The sequence below is a fragment of the Carlito syrichta genome, unplaced genomic scaffold, assembly GCF_000164805.1.
Source record: "Carlito syrichta isolate Samal-C Ts95f unplaced genomic scaffold, Tarsius_syrichta-2.0.1 Scaffold309333, whole genome shotgun sequence".
Lineage (NCBI taxonomy): Eukaryota > Metazoa > Chordata > Mammalia > Primates > Tarsiidae > Carlito > Carlito syrichta.
Genome location: NW_007253429.1, coordinates 396967 through 416803, shown reverse-complemented (window position 1 = coordinate 416803; position 19837 = coordinate 396967). Strand labels below are relative to the sequence as shown.

Genomic DNA, 19837 nt, shown 5'->3' with positions numbered 1-19837 from the left:
AATCCACTCACCTCAGCCTCCCAAAGCACGGGATTACAGGCTGAGCCATCGAGTCTGGCTACTGCTTGATTTTAAAACAGAGATGATCCTTGGGAAACGGGATCACCTCAGAGATGGTCTTATTCAACTGGACCTTTCCTCATTCCCAAGTTGGAGCTAGTCTGTGATCACTTCCCTTTGAAGCCCTGGGACACTTAAGTTATCGTTAACTTTTTTTTTAATAAGTAGAAAGAATATACTCTAAAGTAACAATAAAAGGTATAGTATAGCAAATACAAAAACAAGTAGCATAGTCATTTGCTAACATTATCGAGCATTAAGTACTGTTCATAACTGCATGTGCTAGACTTATGCCACTGGCAGTATAGTAAGTCTGTTCAAACACATGCGTAAGGCATTTGCTATGACGTTACTTGGCAATAGGAATTTTTAAGCTCCATGATAATCTTATGGGACCTCTGTTGCACATGCAGTCCATGATTGATAAAAATGTCATTAAGTGACCCATGACTATCCTACTCCCAGCTAGTATTGGCTCATTCTCTGTGCCAGGAATTCTGTCAGGCACTTTACATGCATGATCTCATCTCATTTTTGCCATCCCATGAGGGAGGTGCTGTGATTTATCCTTTGTTAACTTGCCCAACTTCGTATAGCTAATAATTATCAGAATTCTGATGTCAGTCCCAGCTCAGTCTGATTTCATAGTGAATATGCTCTTTACTCCTTTCCATGTGGTCTCATAAAAGGCAGTCATTGGCCGGGCATGGTGGCTCATGCCTGTAATTCCAGCACTTTGGGAGGTGGAGGCGAGAGGATTGTCTGATCCCATGGGTTCGAGACCTGCCCGGGCAACTTGGCGAGACTGTGTTTCTACAATAAATTAAAAAATCAGTCAGGCATGGTGGCACATGCCTGTAGTCTCAGCTACTCGGGAGGCTGAAGTGAAGGATTACCTGAGCCCAGCAGGTTGAGGCTGCAGTGGCCATGAGTGTGCCACTGCACTACAGCCTGGGCAACAGATTGCGACTCCGATCCCCCTGCCCCCCCAAAAAAGATAATCATTATAAGAAATAGCTTACCTTCCTTGGTGAGTTGGAGCTGGGTGGTATTTTTGGAGCTGTTTTTAGGTGTGTCCCCTGAATCTCTGGCTGTGACTCTGCTTTTAACAGATTTGTGGCTCTTCTCAACTTCACGGAGCTGTAGGAAAAAATGAACTGTTGATCCTGGCCAGGGAATTGGTTATTTGAGGCTTAGAATCAGGATGGGGAGAGTTAGAGGGCAGGACTGTTTTCTCAGTTCTTGGTAACTACCTTAAACTGCCTGTAACTCATCCTTACAACTCATTGGAGAGGACAGTCTGAGGTCCTCGGACTCACATGATGTTTGAAGAGACATCTGGCCAGAGGACAGCAACCCTTCCAATCCTCTATTTCAATGGTTATATCTAGGCAGGAGCCCGGTGAGGATAACAGAAGGAAGTATGAATGGAGAACTAGCAACAAGATGGATGAGGTCAGGTCCAGAAGAGGATGGAAGCAAGGATAGTGCTTAAGGAGGGCTGAGGTCTGACCTTTAGTTTGTGTGTGTGCTGAGAGAGAGCAGCCAGAAGTCAGGGTCTCAGCTGCGATGTTGAGAGGTTTCCTGGGTATGAAGGGGACCCAGGTCTCTTAGGCTAAGGGGGCACAGGCAATATGTCATTTTGACAACAATAGCATTTCTTTCTCTTTTTTTGGAGTTGGAGTCTCACTCTGTCACCCAGGCTGGAGTGCTGTGGCACGCTCACAGCCACCCCAGTGTCGACCTGTTGGGCTCCGACGATGCTTCTGTCTCAGCCTTCCAAGTAGCCAGAACTACAGGCATGCACTACTATTCCTGGCTAATTTTTTATTTATTGTAGAGACAAGGTCTCACCCGGTTGCCTGGGCTGGTCTCACACCCATAGGCTCAGGCAATCCACTCGCAAGTTCAGCCTCCCAAAGTGCTGGGATTACAGGCTGAGCCACCGAGCCCAGCCAACAACAGCATTTCTTTTGGTATTTATACTCTTAGTTTTAATCTGTAGAGATTATTGTGGATACTGGATTTATTATGTATGAGCATTGGTAAAACCCACTAAATTTCTCCTGTTCTTTAGCAACCTCTCAGAATTTAAGTCATTGTTAGGTACCCCCAAATATCCTCATAATATAAACGCATGCTGTTGAATCTCACAAGGCTACTTGCAAGATATTTTTGGACTTGGTTTAGAAAAAAGCCATTTAGAAGATTATTTTAATCAGGTTGAAGTGAGGAGGGGAAGAGAGGCCATGGAGGGGGAATGCCCAAGAAAAGCATGAAAAGGGCCAAGTAAGGGATGTCTCAAGTCATAAAAGAAAGAAGAAAAGCTTTGCTTAGTATGCCTCAGAGACAGACATCAAATGTAAACCAGAGAGGTTATCTCATTGTTCATACATGTGAATCGAACCATTCAATTTATATCAACAGTTGCAAACAGTGAACTGTCAGCCAAATATGGCCAACCAGTAGGTATTATTTATCCTGCATAATGATTTTGTATTTGTTTATGCTTTTCTGACCCACATTTAAATATTAGCAGTATTTGTTTTTTTAATGGATTTCTAGCTACTCTTGAAAAATTAGAAAATCTGGCAATACTGGGATCATTTGCCCAATTTGCTCCAATCAACACCAGCCCATTTCATTCATTTTTGTTATTTGCCCCTGTAGACATTTCCGTCTGTGACACTTGTCACCAGCATCAGGCATTTTCAAGATACCTGATCAGAGACAGAAGGAGGCTTAAAGAATGCACAAAATACCTGAAGCCATGACTTCTTTTCTTTTTTTTTTTGAGTTGGAGCCTCACTCTGTCACCCAGACTGGAGTGCAGTGGCCGCTCCCGGCCACCGCAGCCTCGACCTGCTGGGCTCCGGCGATCCTTCCTCTTCAGCCTTCCGAGTAGCCAGAATTACAGGCATGCGCTACCATGCCCGGCTAATTTTTTGATTTATTGTAGAGGTGAGGTCTTGCCTGCCCAGGTGGGTCTCGAACCCACAGGCTCAGGCAATCCACTCACCTCAGTCTCCCAAAGGCGCGGGATTGCAGGCTGAGCCAGCCATGACTTCTTATAAGCACTAATTTATTATAGCAATTCTAAGATTCTGTAAAAGTTATTTATCTTTCTGTCTTTCTACTAAGTTCAAAACTCAACCAGGAAAAAAAAACTATTAAAAAAAAAGCCATTTTTATAATACAGCTGGGCTTCCAGAGAGAATGAGCAAAAAACCCCCAAATATGACATTTTTTACCCCCCAGGATGAAATTCCCAACAGACTCACCGCTTGAATTTTCTTCCTCAGCTGGGCATTAGCTCGGGAAAGGCTTTTGGAGACTGAGTTCAGGTAGTAAATTGCCAGGCTGCAAGAGAAAAGCATGCCTCCTATAGTCCTATGATCTTGGCAAATGACAAGAGCTGGGTGCCTTCCCTGGGCGATCAAGGCAGGGTTCCTGGAATAGGTACCCAAGTTTTGCTTGTGGGTGGGGTTTGTTGTGTTACCATCCCACATTCTCTTCTCATGGAAGGTCCTGGATGCCTCTGCTTCTTCTCTATTTTTTTTTTGAGCATGGGCATGACATACCCATCTCTAGCTCTCAGGGTACTCAGTAAAGTTTGGCTAAAGGAATCATTCCCTCATCTGGGAAATCTGAGGTGATGGGGGCGTGGCAGGGTTTCCTGTCTGCAGAAGAAGCTGGTTGTGTTTCCTGGGCACCTGCCCTGTGCCATGCTCTGTGCCCTGTGCACCCCTTCCCCTCATCCCTATTGGTTTTGATGAAAACCACATGGAGTAGAAAGTAGACTCCTATGTTTGCAGGTGAGTATCCTGGAATTCAGAGAGGTTAAATGATTTTCCCACTCATTAGTACTACTTAGACCCCACATTTGAAGCCAATGCTCGTTCTACAATCTTCAAGTCTTGGGAGCGGGGAGATAGAGGTGCTAAGAGACCTGCCCCAAATTTGCCTAGAAGCACAATTGCCGATGCTCTGAAGGTTTCCTGCCCTGAGTGCCCCGGCATGTCTGGTCCCGGACTTATGATTAGTTTAGAGTCCAGCCCCCTTTGGCTCACTGGGTGACTGGGTGTCTTTTGAGGCTGCAGCCTGGACTTTCCTTTCACAGGTTCTAAGATCTGGAGATATGATATAAACTGTGATACCTAGGAGAAGAGAAGACACAAAAGCCAGAGTGCCACCTGGATTGGATGTTTTGCCAGCCTGTTGTCTGTAAACTTTTTAGGTCCATCTTTTTCTTTTCTTTTCTCCCTTCCCTTCCTCCCCTACCCCACCTCTCCCTCTCCCTCTCCCTCCCTGTCTCTCTCTTTCTTTCTTTCAGAGGCAGGGTCTCCTGTTGTCCAGGCAGGAGTACAATGACACAATCATAGCTCACTGTAATCCCAAATTCCTGGGGCCAAGTGATCCTCTGATCCCAGTCTCCCTAGTAGTTAGGACTACCAGAGTATGCCATCATGCCTGGCCAATTAAAATTTATTATTTATTTATTTGTAAAGAAATGGAATCTCACTATGTTGCACAGACTGGTCGTGAACTCCTGGACTCAAATAATTCTCCCGTCTCAGTCTCCCAAAGTGCTAAGATTGCAAATGTGAGTCACTGCACTCAGCTCATCCTTATTAGTAAATTTTCTCCATGAATTTCAAATCTCAGCTGCTCTAGCTTGGGTCTTCTGAGCCTTCTCCCCCAGGGTTGGACTAATCATAGCCACCTCAGTAAAGCCCATAAGCTCTCTCCAACCAGAGAAGAGGAGCCATATGGTCCTTGGGGCAGAGTGCAGATCTGAGGCTGTCATGTGAGCCTCCTGAAACAAGGATGCAGAGAACTGTGGGTGAGGGGAAAAGAGAAGGATGGAGAGGTGAAGGGACTGATTTCTGTTTTGTAAAGTCTTTACTTTGGGGCAGTCCTCACCACTTCTGAACCAGGTGTCAGAGAGATGACTTGCTTTGCCCAAGATCCAGCAAATGGTGGATAAAACACAGCTCACAGGTGTCTGTGTTCCTTCTGAGATTACTTCCAAATTTAGTATTTCTTCTTGCAGCCTGCAGGGTCAAGTTTGGTGTCTGGGTTCCAGAATTTCCTCAGGATATCACAGGGCAGTCCAAGTAGTTACTATTATGTCATCCCTCTCATGCCAGGACTAGCAGCAAGGGTATTTGAAATTAAGGATGTGAAGTGACATGCAAATATTTGCTGCTGACAATGACAGCATTCAGGGCACAGAGAAGACCTTCGAGAATGGGTGAATGAACAGATGAAAGGATTTGGCATCCACTCTGGCCCCTATAGAGCCCTAGAATCCCTATGAGTCTATATTCACTTCCAAAAACTACTGGAAGGGGTGCTGAAGGAGAGATGCCATCACAGAATGTGGAGCTCCAGTTCCTTTCCAGACTGGCAACCCTAAAGCAGCACCCAGGAACTGACCACAGGCTTGGGGGAAACTGGCTCCATTAGACTACCCTGGAGTTGAAGGGAGTCCTGGTGAAAAGCAGCAAAGGGCATTTCTTGAAATATCTTCTGGAAACCATAAATAGGCAGAGGCATATTAAGGAACAAAAAAAGATGGTGCTCAAAGAAGGAGACTTTTAATAAAATCTTTAGAGCCCATCCAAGGCAAATGTTTAGTTCAAACATTAGCAAAGCTTGCAGAGTAAGGACTTCTGAAAATCCTTTCCTCCATAAAAGCAGTGAGAATACCAGCAAAATTGTGAGAATCAAGTTTTCCAGAACCCTGAAAATTAACCAAAGTTTTGCAATGAATTTATGGAGCATCTTTTCAAGAAAAACAACTGAATCTCAGTAAGAACAATGAGCTCTGCAGCATTTAAGTTGCCTTATTCTACCCTCTCCAACCCAGTTGTGCAGTAGGTTTGAAAACCAACAGACCCAAGTCATGATAAAAACAAGTACTCTGAGCTAGGCATGGTGGCTTACACTTGTAATCCCAGCAATTTGGGAGACCAGGGGCTCGAGACCAGGCTGAACAACAAAGCAAGACCTCATCTCTACAATAAACCAAAAAATCAGCTGGGCATGGTGGCACATGCCCGTGGTTCCAGCTACTTGGAAGGCTAAGACAGAAGGATCACCTGAACCCAGCAGTTTGAGGCTGCAGTGGCTGTGAGCATACTACTGCACTCCAGCCTGCACAACAGAGTGAGATTCCAACTCAAAAAAAGAAAGAAAGAAAGAAGGAAGGAAGGAAGGAAGGAAGGAAGGAAGGAAGGAAGGAAGGAAGGAAGGAAGGAAAGAAAGAAAGAAAGAAAGAAAGAAAGAAGGAAAGAAAGAAAGAAAGAAAGCTAGTAGCTGGCAATCACTGGAGGAAGTGGAAGCTCCTTCAAATCCTCTTTCTCAGTTAATTGTAATTACTTAATTATCCAGTGAATCCTTGGAAAAAACCACTCACAAGACTGTCTTTGTTTGACCTGGCTCAGAGTGCAACAGTGTGAATAGCCTTTTCTCTGCGGATGTTTGTCAAAAGTAATCAGAGGCTATTGTTGGATATCATGGCGAGGTAAGGTGTTGGTTAAAACCTGGGGCAAACAATAGGCTGACCAAAAAGATAAAAGAAGAATGGAGGAATGAGATGTGCAATGGGACTTCAAAAAGCTTTGAAATATTCCTGAAAACATAGAGGATCCTATGTATAATGTGTAAGGGTGTGCAGATGCCAAGGCTGTGCACATGTCCAAGAAAGATTTCAGAAGGCCCTGAGCTCTCACCTCTGGCTAACTTTGAGTCTTTGAGCAAGAAGAAAGCGAAAGCTAAGATACCTGGTTGAATGTTGAAGGCATACCCCAATATATATACAAAGCTCTGTGGCAAGTCCTGGGAGACTTACTGGTTCCAGACATATAAGAAAATCTCTGTCCAGTCATTAGCTGAACATTCAGATAACCGAGCATAGATGTTAGTGGCTAAACACAACAAAGACTATAGACTTTACATAATTAGTTCAGAAAAGTCACTAAAACAACAACAACAGCAGCAATTACAACAACAGCAAAAGCAGGGGAGGGAAATCTGATTTCCATAGCTGCCATATAATATTATTTAAAATATCAAGTTTCTACTACAAACTAATGATACATGCAAAAAAAAAAGTATGCCCCATAAACAGGGGGGAAATTAGTCAATGGAAACCATTCCCAAGGAAATCTAGATGCTGTACTTACTAGACAAAGACTATAAGCCAGTCTGTCAAATTTGTTCAAGGAACTAAAGAAAACCATTTAAAAAGAACTAAAAGAGCCTGGCCTCGGTGGCTCAGCTGTAATCCTAGCACTTTGGGAGGCCGAGGTGAGAGGATTGCCTGAGCCTGCGGGCTCGAGACCCCCTGGGTAAGGTGGCAAGACCTCGTCTCTACAATAAATCAAAAGTTAGCTGGGCATGGTAGTGCACACCTGTAGTTCCAGCAACTTGGAAGCCTGAGGCGGAAGGATTGTGGAGCCCAGCAGGTTGAGGCTGTGGTGGCCGAGAGCGTGCCACTGCACTCCAGTCTGGGCGACAGAATGAGACTCTGACTCAAAAAAAAAAAGAACTAAAAGAAAGTTGAAAATGATGTCCCACCAAATAAAGAGTATCAGTAAGTAGAAATTCTGGAGTTGAAAAGTGCAATAGGCCGGGCTCTGTGGCTCAGTCTGTAATCCCGCGCTTTGGGAGGCTGAGGTGAGTGAATTGCCTGAGCCCACGGGTTCGAGACCTGCCTGGGCAACTTGGCGAGACCTCATCTCTACAATAAATAAATAAAAAACTAGCCGGGCGTGGTAGTGCACGTCTGTAGGTCCAGCTACCTGGAAGGCTGAGGTGGTAGCATCGCCGGAGCCCAGCAGGTCGAGGCTGCGGTGGCCGGGAGCGGCCACTGCACTCCAGTATGGGCGACAGAGTGAGACTCCAACTGAAAAAAAAAAAAAAAGTGCAATAAAAGCCGGGCTTGGTGGCTCTGCCTGTAATCCTGCGCCTTTGGGAGCCTGAGGTGAATGGATTGCCTGAACCTGCGGGTTTGAGACCCGCCTGGGGAACTTTGCGAGACCTCATCTCTACAATAAATCAAAATGAGCCGGGCATGGTAGCGCGTGCCTGTAGTTCCAGCTACTTGGACGGCTCAGGTGGAAGGATCGTCAGCAGGTTGAGGCTGTGATGGCTGGGAGCGGCCGCTGCACTCCAGTCTGGGCGACAGAGTGAGACTCCAACTCAAAAAAAAAAGAAAGAAAGAAAAGAAAAAGAAAAGTGCAATAATTGAAATAAAAAATTTACTGGAGGTGCTCAACAGTATATTTGAGTTTACAGAAGAAAAAACCTCAATGAAATTGAAAAATAGGTAATTTGAGATTATCCATTCAGAGGAGCAGAAAGAAAAAAGAACGAAGTAAAATAACAGGGCCTGGGGACAACTTCAAATATACTAACATATGCCTAATGGGACTCCCAGAAAGAGAAGAGAGACAAAAAGAACAGAAAGAATATTTGAAGAAACAGTAGCTAAAAACTCCCCAAATCTGATGAAAAAATATTTATCTACAGAAGAAGCAAGACAAACTCAAGGAGATCTACACCTAGGCCTACACCTTGAATATACTTATTTTAACCCCCCTCCAAAAGCAGCACCATGCTTGATTGAAAACATTAGAAACATTCCCCAGTAAATGCAAAAAAATTTCTTTTATCACAAAATGTTAACTGACAGGTTTTATTTTGGGGGTGGGGCAGGTACTAATTAATCCCACAGAGAAGGAAAAAAGAAATCTAAGAATTAAATAAGAAGCAAAATTATCATTGTTTACAAATTACAAAATGATTTACCTTAAAAGTTCAAGAGTTTTGGTTGAAAAACAATAATTATAAACTATTATAAACAATATGCTCACAGGGTATGGTATCTCACACCTGTAATCCCAGCACTTTGGGAGGCAGAGACAAGAAGATTGCCTGAGCTCAGGGGTTTGAGACCAGCCTGAGCAACATGGTGAGACCTTGTCTTTACAATGAATTAAAAAAAAATTAGCTGGGTATGGAGGCATGTGCCTGTGGTTCCTGCTACTTGGAAGGGTGAGGTAGAAGGATCACCTGAGCCCAACAGTTCGAGGCTGCAGTGGCCTTGAGCATGCCATTGCACTCCAACCTGGGCAACAGAATGAGACTCTGACTCAAAAAAAATAAAAATAAAAATAAAAATTAGCCAGGCGTGGTGGCGTGTAACTGTTGTTTCAGCTACTTAGAAGGCTGAGGTGGAAGGATCATCTGAACCCAGCAGGTCGAGGCTGCAGTGACCGTGAGCATGCCATTGCACTCCAGCCTTGGCGAAAGAAAAAAAACACACATGGCTGGGTGTGGTGGCTCAAGCCTGTAATCCCAGCACTTTGGGAGGCCGAGGCGAGAGGATTGCCTGAACTCAGGGGTTCAAGACCAGCCTGGGCAACTTGGTGAGACCTAGTCTCTACAATAAAATAAAAAATTAGCTGGGCGTGGTAGTGTGCATCTGTAGTTCCGGCTACTTGGAAGGCTGAGACGGAAGCATCACTGGAGCCCAGCAGGTCGACGCTGGGGTGGCCGTGAGCATACCACTGCACTCCAGACTGGGTGATGGAGTGAGACTCCAACTCAAAAAATAAAAATAAAAAATTAGCCAGGCATGGTGGGTGCGCGCCTGTGAACCCTGCTACTCAAGAGGTTAAGGCGGACAGATCACCTGAGCCCAGAAGGTTGAGGCTGCAGTGAGCCATGATCCACGATCATGCCACTGCACTCCAGCCTGGGAGACAGAGTGAGACCCTAATTCAAAAACAAAAACAAAACACAAAATGCAAAAACCAAAGTATAGAAGATAAATAACATTTATATAAAAAACCCAAAAACTAGTTAGAAGAGATGATGAAAGAACCATCTTCATTCCATATAAAACAAAAAGATTAAATGCACAGATCTAAATTTGTGAGAAATGTGCAGAAATTTATAAAGAAAATTTAAAAATATTACTAAGAGATATCAATAATAATAAGAAATACAGTATTCTTGGACAGGAAAACTCAATCGTATAAATATGCCAATTCTTTCTGAATCCTAATGAACATGATCACAAATTATTTTTGTTTTTTGATTATTATTTTCATTTTATATTTTATTGTTGTTTTGGGACCAATCTGACTCAAATGTTTATATGGATAATCAAGCAAAAAAAGGAAAGACTTCTGTTTCTGGCCATGACTTAGAAACTTGTGTAAGACCAGCTCTCCAGAGGAAAACAACTATAAAAGTTGGGCAAAATGTATGAAGCTGTGCTGTAGCACGTGGGAGAGTAGCCAATGCAGGCAGACTTAAGGGACTATGATGCCGAGGAAAAGGAAGCATGTAAGGGGAGCTCTACCTTCTTCCAGGCTTTCTCCCTGAGGTATTTTCCAATTTGTGATCCAGGAGTGGAGTCATGACTGCCAAGATTTTGGGATGAAGTTTTGAGGCGCAAAATCCACAGAAGAGTGAACCACAGATAAATAACCCCAAATCTGCCTACAAATTCCCCTCAAATTATTGACCAAATCTTCAATTGCTCCAGAAAGCTCAGAAGAAAATGACATCAAGGAGGCTGAAGAGTAGAGCAAAGATTTCAGTAGCTGTAGCAGTAGTACTTCTGGAGAAAGAAACTGGAGAAAAGATTGCAGGACTGGGAAAAGAAATAATGGGTTTCAAGTCTTGCGAGGGTGGAGGGATTTGGTAAACACTATAGGCTTCAGTTGAGATCCCTAAAAGACCATGATCTAAGGTCACATCCTACCCATGACCTGGGAATAGGACAAAACTGAAATAGACCAGCCCTGAGAAAGCTAAAAGCTAACAATGGCAAACTGTATTTTCCAAAAGATGGCCACAATAATATAGCTCCCATCTTACATGTGCTTCTGGAATCTTGCCATGCTGTCATCAAAAGGTGAGTCTACCTCACATCTTTAAAATGGAAAAAAAAAAGATGAGTCTATATTTCTTTCTCTTGAAGCTGGGTGGGTCTTTGTGATTGCCTCAGCCGAGTATGGCAGAAGTAATGGAATGCGACTTCTGAGGCTAGGTTATAAAGATGTCATATATATCCACTGTGCTCTCTTGGAATGCTTGCTCTTTGAACCCAGGTGTCATGCTATCAGAAAGTCCAAGCAGCTTGTGGGGAGGAACTGAGGTCTTTAGTTCGTCACTGTGGTTAAGTTCTTAGCTGACAGCCAATGCTAACTGGCCAGTCGTGTGACTGACCATCTTCTTTTTTTAAAATTTATTTGGAATCTCACTGTGTCGCCCAGGCTAGAGTGCAGTGGCACATGCATGACCACCCCAGTGTTGACCTGCTGGGCTCCGGTGATCCTTCCGCCTCAGCCTTCCAAGTAGCTGGAACTATAGATGCGCTATACCATGCCCGGCTAATTTTTTATTTATTGTAGAGACAGGTCTTACTATGTTGCCCAGGTTGATCTTGAACCCGTGGACTCAGACAATCCACTCCCCTTGGCCTCCCAAAGTGCTGGGATTACAGGCTGAGCCACCGAGCCCGGCTGTGACTGACCATCTTAAAAGTGGACCCCTCATCCCCAGTTGAGCTGACCCAGCTGATGAATAGTAGAGAAGAAAAGAACATTCCTGCTGAACCTTACCCACATTGCAGATTCATTAGTAAAATAAATTATTGGTTTGTTTTTCAGTTTTGAAGTGGTTTCTTATCTAATAATAGATAACTGAAATACTAACCCTTAACAGGATTAAGTGATTTGCTAGTATTCCATGTGTCTTTCAGAATAAAAAAATCCTATCCTTTTGGTGAAAGATAACGTTATCCATAGCCTTTATAATTTTTTATTCACATGTTTGGAACTCAGTAAAAATTACATGCCATAGTAGGCCAGTCACTGTGGCTCAAACCTGTAGTTCCAGCTACTTGGAAGGTTGAGGTGGAAGGATTGCCTGAGCCCAGCAGATTGAGCCTGTGGTGGCCTTGAACATGCCACTGTACTCCAGCCTGGATAAAAGGAAGGAAAGAAGGAAGGAAGGAAGGAAGGAAGGAAGGAAGGAAGGAAGGAAGGAAGGAAGGAAGGAAGGAAGGAAGGAAGGAAGGAAGGAAGGAAGGAAGGAAGGAAGGAAGGAAGGAAGGAAACAATGTGTGATCTTAAGATCTTTTTCACATATAATGTTTCCATTTGTCTTAGCTCTAAGTTACAGTTTGATGAGGGGTATTTCTCACCTTTGTTGATCAGATAAAGCTTGCATTTATCTTGGTGTATTCTAACAAGCAATAAAAAATTGAGTAAAGTGTCTGAGCTTGTGTGCACTAACACTACTTTTAAAAAATATAACAATGAATACAATATCTAATTTGTTTTATATTTAGATTAGTTATTCTTACAAGTATTACTTTGGCTAATTTTAATTACCTCTGATTTGCAATAAAATAATTTCTGAGTAGTTTGGAGGACTTTTGAAAAAAAATTTTTTTTTTTTGGGACTAAGAGTCTTAGTCTGTTGCCAAGGCTGGAGTGCAGCGGCACACTCATGGCCACTGCAGCCTCTACCTTCTTGGCTCAGGAGATCCTTCTGCCTCAGCTTTCCAGGTAGCTAGAACCATAGGAGTGTACCGCCACACCCAGCTAATTTTTTTATTTATCGTAGAGACGAGGCCTCGTCAAGTTGCCCAGGCTGGTCTTGAACTCCTGGACTCAGACAATCCTCTCCCTTTCACCTCCCAAAGTGCTGGGATTACAGTTGTGAGCCACCATAACTGGCCTTTTGAATACTTTTGAAGCTTCTTTTGAGAACTAGTAACACCAATATAAACAGAAAAATAAATAGAGATAATGAAGATTGCTCTAGGTAACTAGATAATAAGAGTAAGCCAAGAAGCTCGGAAACATTTCTTTCCCTTAACTTTAGCTTCTTATTTTTAAACTAGTGAGAACTAGAGATAACCAGATAACTAGTGATAACTAGAACAGATAACTAGTAATAACTAGAACAATGTAAGTAAGCCAAAAATCTAAAAAGTTTATATTTATCCCAGTTCTTCTTTGTTGTTTTTTTTTTTTTTTTGAGTTGGAGTCTCACTTTGTCACCCAGGCTAAAAGTAGGACTGAATGATAAACCAGAGGGAAAAAAATGACCAAAAAATGTACCCATAAGTGATATAGATATTGGAATATCAGACACAGATGTTAGAAATAAGCATTATGTTCAAGAAATTACAGAGAAAAATGGAAAATTTCACCAGAGAGTTGGAATTTATATTTAAATAAAGAGTCAAGGCTGGACTTGGTGACCTAGCCTGTAATCCCAGCACTTTGGGAGGCCTAGGTGTGCGGATTGCCTGAGCTTGTGGACTCGAGACCAGCCTGGACAACTTGGCAAGACCTCATCTCTACAATACATAAAAAATTAGCTGGGCATGGTAGTGTGTGCCTATAGTTCCGGCTATTTGGAAGGCTGAGGCAGAAAGATCGCTGGAGCCCAGCAAGTTGACTCTGGGGTGGTCGTGAGTGTCTGCACTCCAGTCTGGACAATGCAGAGAGACTCCAACTCAAAAAAAAAAAAAGAAGTCAAAAGGAAATACAGCCATTTTGAAGAGAAATTCTGTAATACCTAAAAAGACTGAAGAAACAAATACCATGACCTATCATTCCACTTGTAGATGTCTACTTAGAGAAACGCTGGCAATTGTACAAAGGAGACATATAAAAAGTGTTGGGTAAAGCACAGTTTGGAATAGCCAAAAGTGGAAATAATCTATTTCCATGCAGAGGAATGGATACACTGTGGTTTATCTATATAATGGAACATAGCAGAGTCATTTAAATTTGTGCTCATATATCCACATGGATAAATCCCCCAAACATATTATTGACTGTGGAAAAGTATCTAATGTGAGCCATTCATGAAAAGTTTTATAACTCAGAAAACAATAGTATATACATAGGTGATAAAAGTACCAAAATATTCATGGAAATAATCGAATCTAGTCTGAATAATGGTTACCATTGGGAAAGGAGGAAAAAATAATAATTGAGTGGGGCTCAAAGTGAATCTGCAACATTAAATTTATTTTATTTATTTATTTTTTGAGTTGGAGTCTCACTCTGTCGCCCAGACTGGAGTGCAGTGGCCGCTCCCGGCCACCGCAGCCTCGACCTGCTGGGCTCCGGCGATCCTTCCGCCTCAGCCTTCCGAGTAGCCAGAATTACAGGCACGCGCTACCACGCCCGTCTAATTTTTTTTGATTTATTGTAGAGACGAGGTCTCCCCGAGTTGCCCAGGCGGGTCTCGAACCTGTGGGATTAGGCAATCCACTCACCTCAGCCTCCCAAAGCGTGGGATTACAGGCTGAGCCACCGAGCCCGGCTATATTTATTTTAAAAGGAAAAATAGACCTGATGAAAATATTGCAAAATGTTAACATGTGTTTATTCTTGTAATAGTGTACATGGTCATTTGTACTATTCTATATGTTGGGGATGTTTCATAATTTTTAAAAATCATGCCAAGATGTGTTTTATATAAAGAAAAAATACTAATATTTTTACTAGCACAATTTCTGATGGCAGCAATTCCGATCCAAGACTTTTGCTTCCTACCTTCCATCCCTAGTTCTTTCTTGAACATTTATTGTTTGCCTCCTATGCCTAGGCTTTAGGCTGGTGTTGGGGATACAGAGATCATCAAACTCACCCACTATCCTCAGGGCTTAAACAGTTGTAGAGGGGGACGGGGGTGAGCACAGGCTGGGACATGGAATAGTGTTGTGGGCCCAGCCTGGGCAGGCTCAGTCAGCCCCTCAGCTTTTTAAGAGACTCAGAGCCCAAAGGTCTTTGATATTTCTTTTTTTTTGTTTTGTTTATTTTGAGTTGGAGTCTCACTCTGTTGTCCAGGCTGGAGTGCAGTGGCACACTCGCTTACGTCCACCGCAGCCTCGACCTACTGGCCTCAGGCGATCCTTCTGCTTCAGCCTTCTGAGTAGCTGGAACTACAGGCGTGTTTCTTTTTCTTTTCTTTTTTTGTTTTTTTTGAGTTGGAGTTTCACTCTGTTGCCCAGGCTGGAGTGCAATGGCATGCTCATGGCCACCACAGTCTCAACTTGGTGGGCTCAGGCGATCCTTCTGCCTCAGCCTTCCAAGTAGCTGGAACTATAGGCATGCACCACCACACCCGGCTAATTTTTTGATTTATTGTAGAGATGAGGTCTTGACAAGCTGCCCAGGCTGATTTTGAACCTGTGAGCTTGGCAATCCTCTCACTTCGGCCTCCCAAATTGCTGGAATTATAGGTGTGAGCCACCGCGCCTGGCCTGGTCTTTGATATTTCTAATGAGTGTTGTCAGGGTTGTTGCAGTGACTGTCAGGGCTCACCCACATCCCTTTGATCCTATTTTTCAGTGTGCTTTCTAAAAGACTTGCAATTGCAGTACCTTCACTTCTGTACCAGAAGCTTCCCCACCCTCCACTCACATCCCCAAAGCCATTCTATCCATGAATGCAGTAGCCAAAATTGCCAGGAAATTAACCAATTCCAGTGGCCCTCAGTGACTGAGAGCTGGTCTACAAATGTCCCAGATTCTTCACTCTTAGGGAGAGATAACTGAGGCATAATGTCTGAATTCCCATAGTGATAGCCACACACTTCCCTATCTCTAGTCCTTACCTTTCCCTGATAAACTACTTGCATTTGAATTCTTGTCATGGAGTCCAGACTAAGAGGGCAAAAAAGAACCTGCCAAGGAAGTCTCAACTCCAAGGAGAGGTTTCCATGATGTGGAGCCATGGGCCCTGGTTCACTTACAACATCAGCAGGATGGCTGGAATGATCAGGCCTGGATTGGCGAGGAAAGCAAAGATCTTGCCCAGGAAGGTTGGGAAATCACTTTCAATGGTCTCTTGGAGGACATCATACATTCTGTTTTTCCCACTGGAAAGAAGAGAGGACACATTATAGCACGCTGCAAATCTTCCATGATATATACACCTGTGCTCATGCCCCCACATGTCCACAGCTGCCACTTGCCACTGCTTCCTGGAAGAACCTAAGCTCCGTTCCAAATGGACTTAAGTAAAACATGCCCTCTGAGGGATTGCCATGTTGGCTAGCACTTACAGCTGGGTTGGCAGCTCACCAACTTCATGTCCTTGCCAACTTACATCCTCCCAAACTGCACTGGTCTTCTGTGTCTGAAATGTCCTCAGCAAGGAAATAATGGGTTTCCTTATATACTCTAAAGGAATAAAATTGCCTGTGATGTACTTATAAGACCAACACGGAGCTTCCTCTGGACCCCCATGGCATGGGGCTGATGATGGCCAACCTCATGGTGTCTCCCAAAATACCTACAATTAGTCTTCAGATGATAATTCTTGGAGATTGGATCACCTTGGACAGGCTCCTGGACAGTTTACAATTGTAATTTTTATTTTCTTGAAATACCTAATCGTTATGCAGAGTGACTTCTACAAATGCCTGCCCAGAGACTCCTGGATTCTGTTGGTTCTTGGTTGGTAATTTTGGTGTCAAGAAGTGGACTCTGGGGTTTTAAGTTCCTTCATTTACTGCCTGTGAGACACATGGTCAGCTGTTCTTTTTCTGCCTGTATTCACCCTCGTTCTCCTCACTAGAGCTGTACTGTCCAATGTGGCTACTAAAAATATAAAAATGGAAATAAGCCGGGTGCAGTGGCTCATGCCTATAATCCCAGCACTTTGGGAAGCCAAGGTGAGAGGATTGCCTGAGCCCATAGGTTCAAGACCAGCCCGGTCAACTTGGTGAGACCTCATCTCTACAATAAATCAAAAAAAGTAGCCGGGCATGGTGGTGTGTGCCTGTAGCTCCAGTTATTTGGAAGGCTGAGGCAGAAGAATCACCTGAGTCCAGCATGTCGAGGCTGTGATGGCCATGAGCGGGCCACTGCACGCCAGCCTGGGTGACAGAGTGAGACTCCAACCCCCCCCAAAAAAAAGAATTGAAATAATATTAAAAGTTCAGTTTCTTAGTTACATATTTCAAGTTCTCCATAGTTATATGACTAGTAACTACTATGTTAGAAAAGCAAATATGAAATGTTTACATTATTTCAGTAAGTTCTATTGGACACTCAATATCTGCAGAAGTTCAATATCTTTGGGCAAGATATTGAACATTTATCTTTCTAGTTTCCTCATCTGTATAATATAGTATAATATGATAAGTATAATAATAGTATTTGCCTCAGAAGATTGTTTAGAGGATATAGATATGAATTAACATAAAACACTGAGTATGGTTCTGTCAAGTTAAAAGTGCCCTCCAAACTGTTGAAGCTAACAGTCTCATTTTTCTCTTGTATAAATTATAGCTCAGGGGTTGACGGACAATAAGTCATGGACAAATTCAGCTTGTCACCTGTTTCTATATGATCTGTGAGCTAAGAATCATTTACTTTTTTTTTTTGTTTGCTTTGGGGTCTCACTCCATTGCCCAGGCTGGAGTGCAGTGGCACACTCACGGCTTCCACCTGCTGGGCTCAGGCGATCCTTCCACCTCAGTCTTTCAAGTAGCCGGAACTACAGATGCGTGCTATCATGCCTGGCTAATTTTTAAAATTTATTTATTGTAGAGATGAGGTCTCACCAAGTTGCCCAGGCTGTTCTCAAACATGTGGGCTCAGGCAATCCTCTCACCTCAGCCTCCCAGAGTGCTGGGATTAAAGGCTTGAGCCACCATGCCCACTCCTTTTGCACATTTTTAAGTAATTGGAAAAAATCAATAGAAGAAAACTATTTTCTGTCATGTAAAAATTAAAGTGTAAAATTTGAATTTTAGTGTCTGTAAATAAAGCTTTATTGGAACACAGTCTTGCTCATTCTTTTTTTGTTGTTGTTAAGCAGGATTTATTGAGAGGACAGAAAAGCTCCCACAGTGGGAGGGGACCCGAGGGGGTTGCCCCATTTTTGTGTGTGTGTGTGTACTATAATGGCAGAGAAGAGCAGCTGCATCAGAGACCATTCGTAGTCATCTCGTTGCCTAAAACTGTTGCCTGGAACACTATAAATTGCAATGATGCAGTCACAACATGACAGGATTTCAAGTGCCATGCATGTCACTGTATTATGACATTTGATTTCTTACTTTTAAAATTACCAGTGTATTCCTACCATGTTAAAAAAAAAATGGACTTCAAATGTTATGTTTTCATATCACAGTTGAGTGTGGATTGTTTTGTCATTAATTTTTTTTTTTTTGAGTTGGAGTCTCACTCTGTCACCCAGACTAGAGTGCAGTGGTTGCTCCCAGTCACCGCAACCTCGACCTGCTGGGCTCCGGTGATCCTTCCGCCTCAGCCTTCCAAGTAGCTGGAGCTACAGGCGCATGCTACCACACCCGGCTAATTTTTTGATTTGCTGTAGAGATGAGGTCTCACCAAGTTGCCCAGGCAGGTCTCGAACCTGCGGGCTCAGGTAATTCACTCACCTCAGCCTCCCAAGGTGCGGGATTACAGGTTGAGCCACCGAGCCTGGCTTTGTTTTGTCATTTTTTAGGTGATGTATTTGTTACCAGTGGCTGCTGTTTATCACATTAGTGGCTTAAAATAATACATGAAAAGAGTGTAGTCAAAATGGAGTGACCTAGCTGGAGAACAGCCATCTTAACATTGCTTAAGTTTTTGTCACACATTACTAACTGTTTGTTCCATTCCCCACTTCCTAATCATTAGCCAAGGACGGAACCAGCTTTCTGGAGATTAGTAATTAAATTAATAATTGTTTTGAGCCAGGTGTAGTGGCTCATGCCTGTAATCCCAGCACTTTGGGAGGTGGAAGTGAGAGGATTGCCTGAGCCCAGGGGTTCAAGACCAACTTGGACAACTTGACAAGACCTTATCTCTACAATGAATAAAAAATTAGCAGCACATGGTGGCACATGTCTGTAGTTCCAGATACTTGGAAGGCTGAGGAGGAAAGCTCACCTGAACCTAGCATGTCAAGGCTGCGGTGGCCATAAGCATGCCACTGCACTCCAGCCTGGGCAACAGAATGAGACTCCAACTCAAAAAAAAGAGAGAGAGAAATAATTGTCTCCCAAGTATGTCTATTCTAGGCCTTTGTTTACCAGCTATAAAAGACCAAACTGACCTAATCGTAATCAGCCTTTCATGACCACCTGCCAGCCCACCAGTGGCTGAAGGCCCTAAATTCACAGGACTGGTTGCCCTGACAACACCAAGGCCTGGTAGCCCTGACAATGGCAAGGACACAAGACTGGTGATATCAAGACTTAGGAATGCAGCTGCTGGAGAGTTTTCTTTATGCTGTCTCCTTGATTAAAGCTATAAAAGCCCTCCTTCCTCAACTCCCCTGGCCACACTGCCTCTTAGTGCCCGTCCCATTTAGTGTCTGTTCTAAATGTGAATAAACTCTTTTGCTTTGCCTTTGCAAATCTTTGCTTTATTCCCGTGGCTCCAGCCCACACTGCCTCAGTTTACCCTAACAATACAGATTTATTCTCAGTTCTAGAGGCCACAAGACTGAAATGATTTCACTGGTTGAAACCAAGATGTTGTCAGAGCTGTACTCCCTTCAGAGGGAGGCTCTAGGGGTGTATCTGTTTCTTTGCTTTTTTCATTTTTGAGAGCTGCATTCTTGCATTCCTTCGCTCATGACCCCTTTCTTCTTCAAAACCAACACCAAAGAATCTTTAAGTCTCTCTGCTTCTATGGTCACATCACATTCTACTCTTCTGTAGTCAATCCTCCATCCCTCTCATTTTTTTTTTTTTTTTTTTT

General features: G+C 43.3%; 1 protein-coding gene across 1 annotated transcript in view; it reads right to left on the bottom strand.

Annotated features, from left to right (window-relative positions):
• TMC2 (transmembrane channel like 2) overlaps positions 1–19837 on the bottom strand; it is a 134996-nt gene that overhangs the window by 1099 nt on the left and 114060 nt on the right. Inside the window, exons 17-19 of the mRNA XM_021717146.1 lie at positions 15868–15993; positions 3342–3420; positions 1083–1200 (exon numbers count right to left, since the gene is read on the bottom strand). Coding sequence (XP_021572821.1) covers positions 1083–1200; positions 3342–3420; positions 15868–15993 — 323 coding nt within the window. The remainder of the gene's footprint in view (positions 1–1082; positions 1201–3341; positions 3421–15867; positions 15994–19837) is intronic.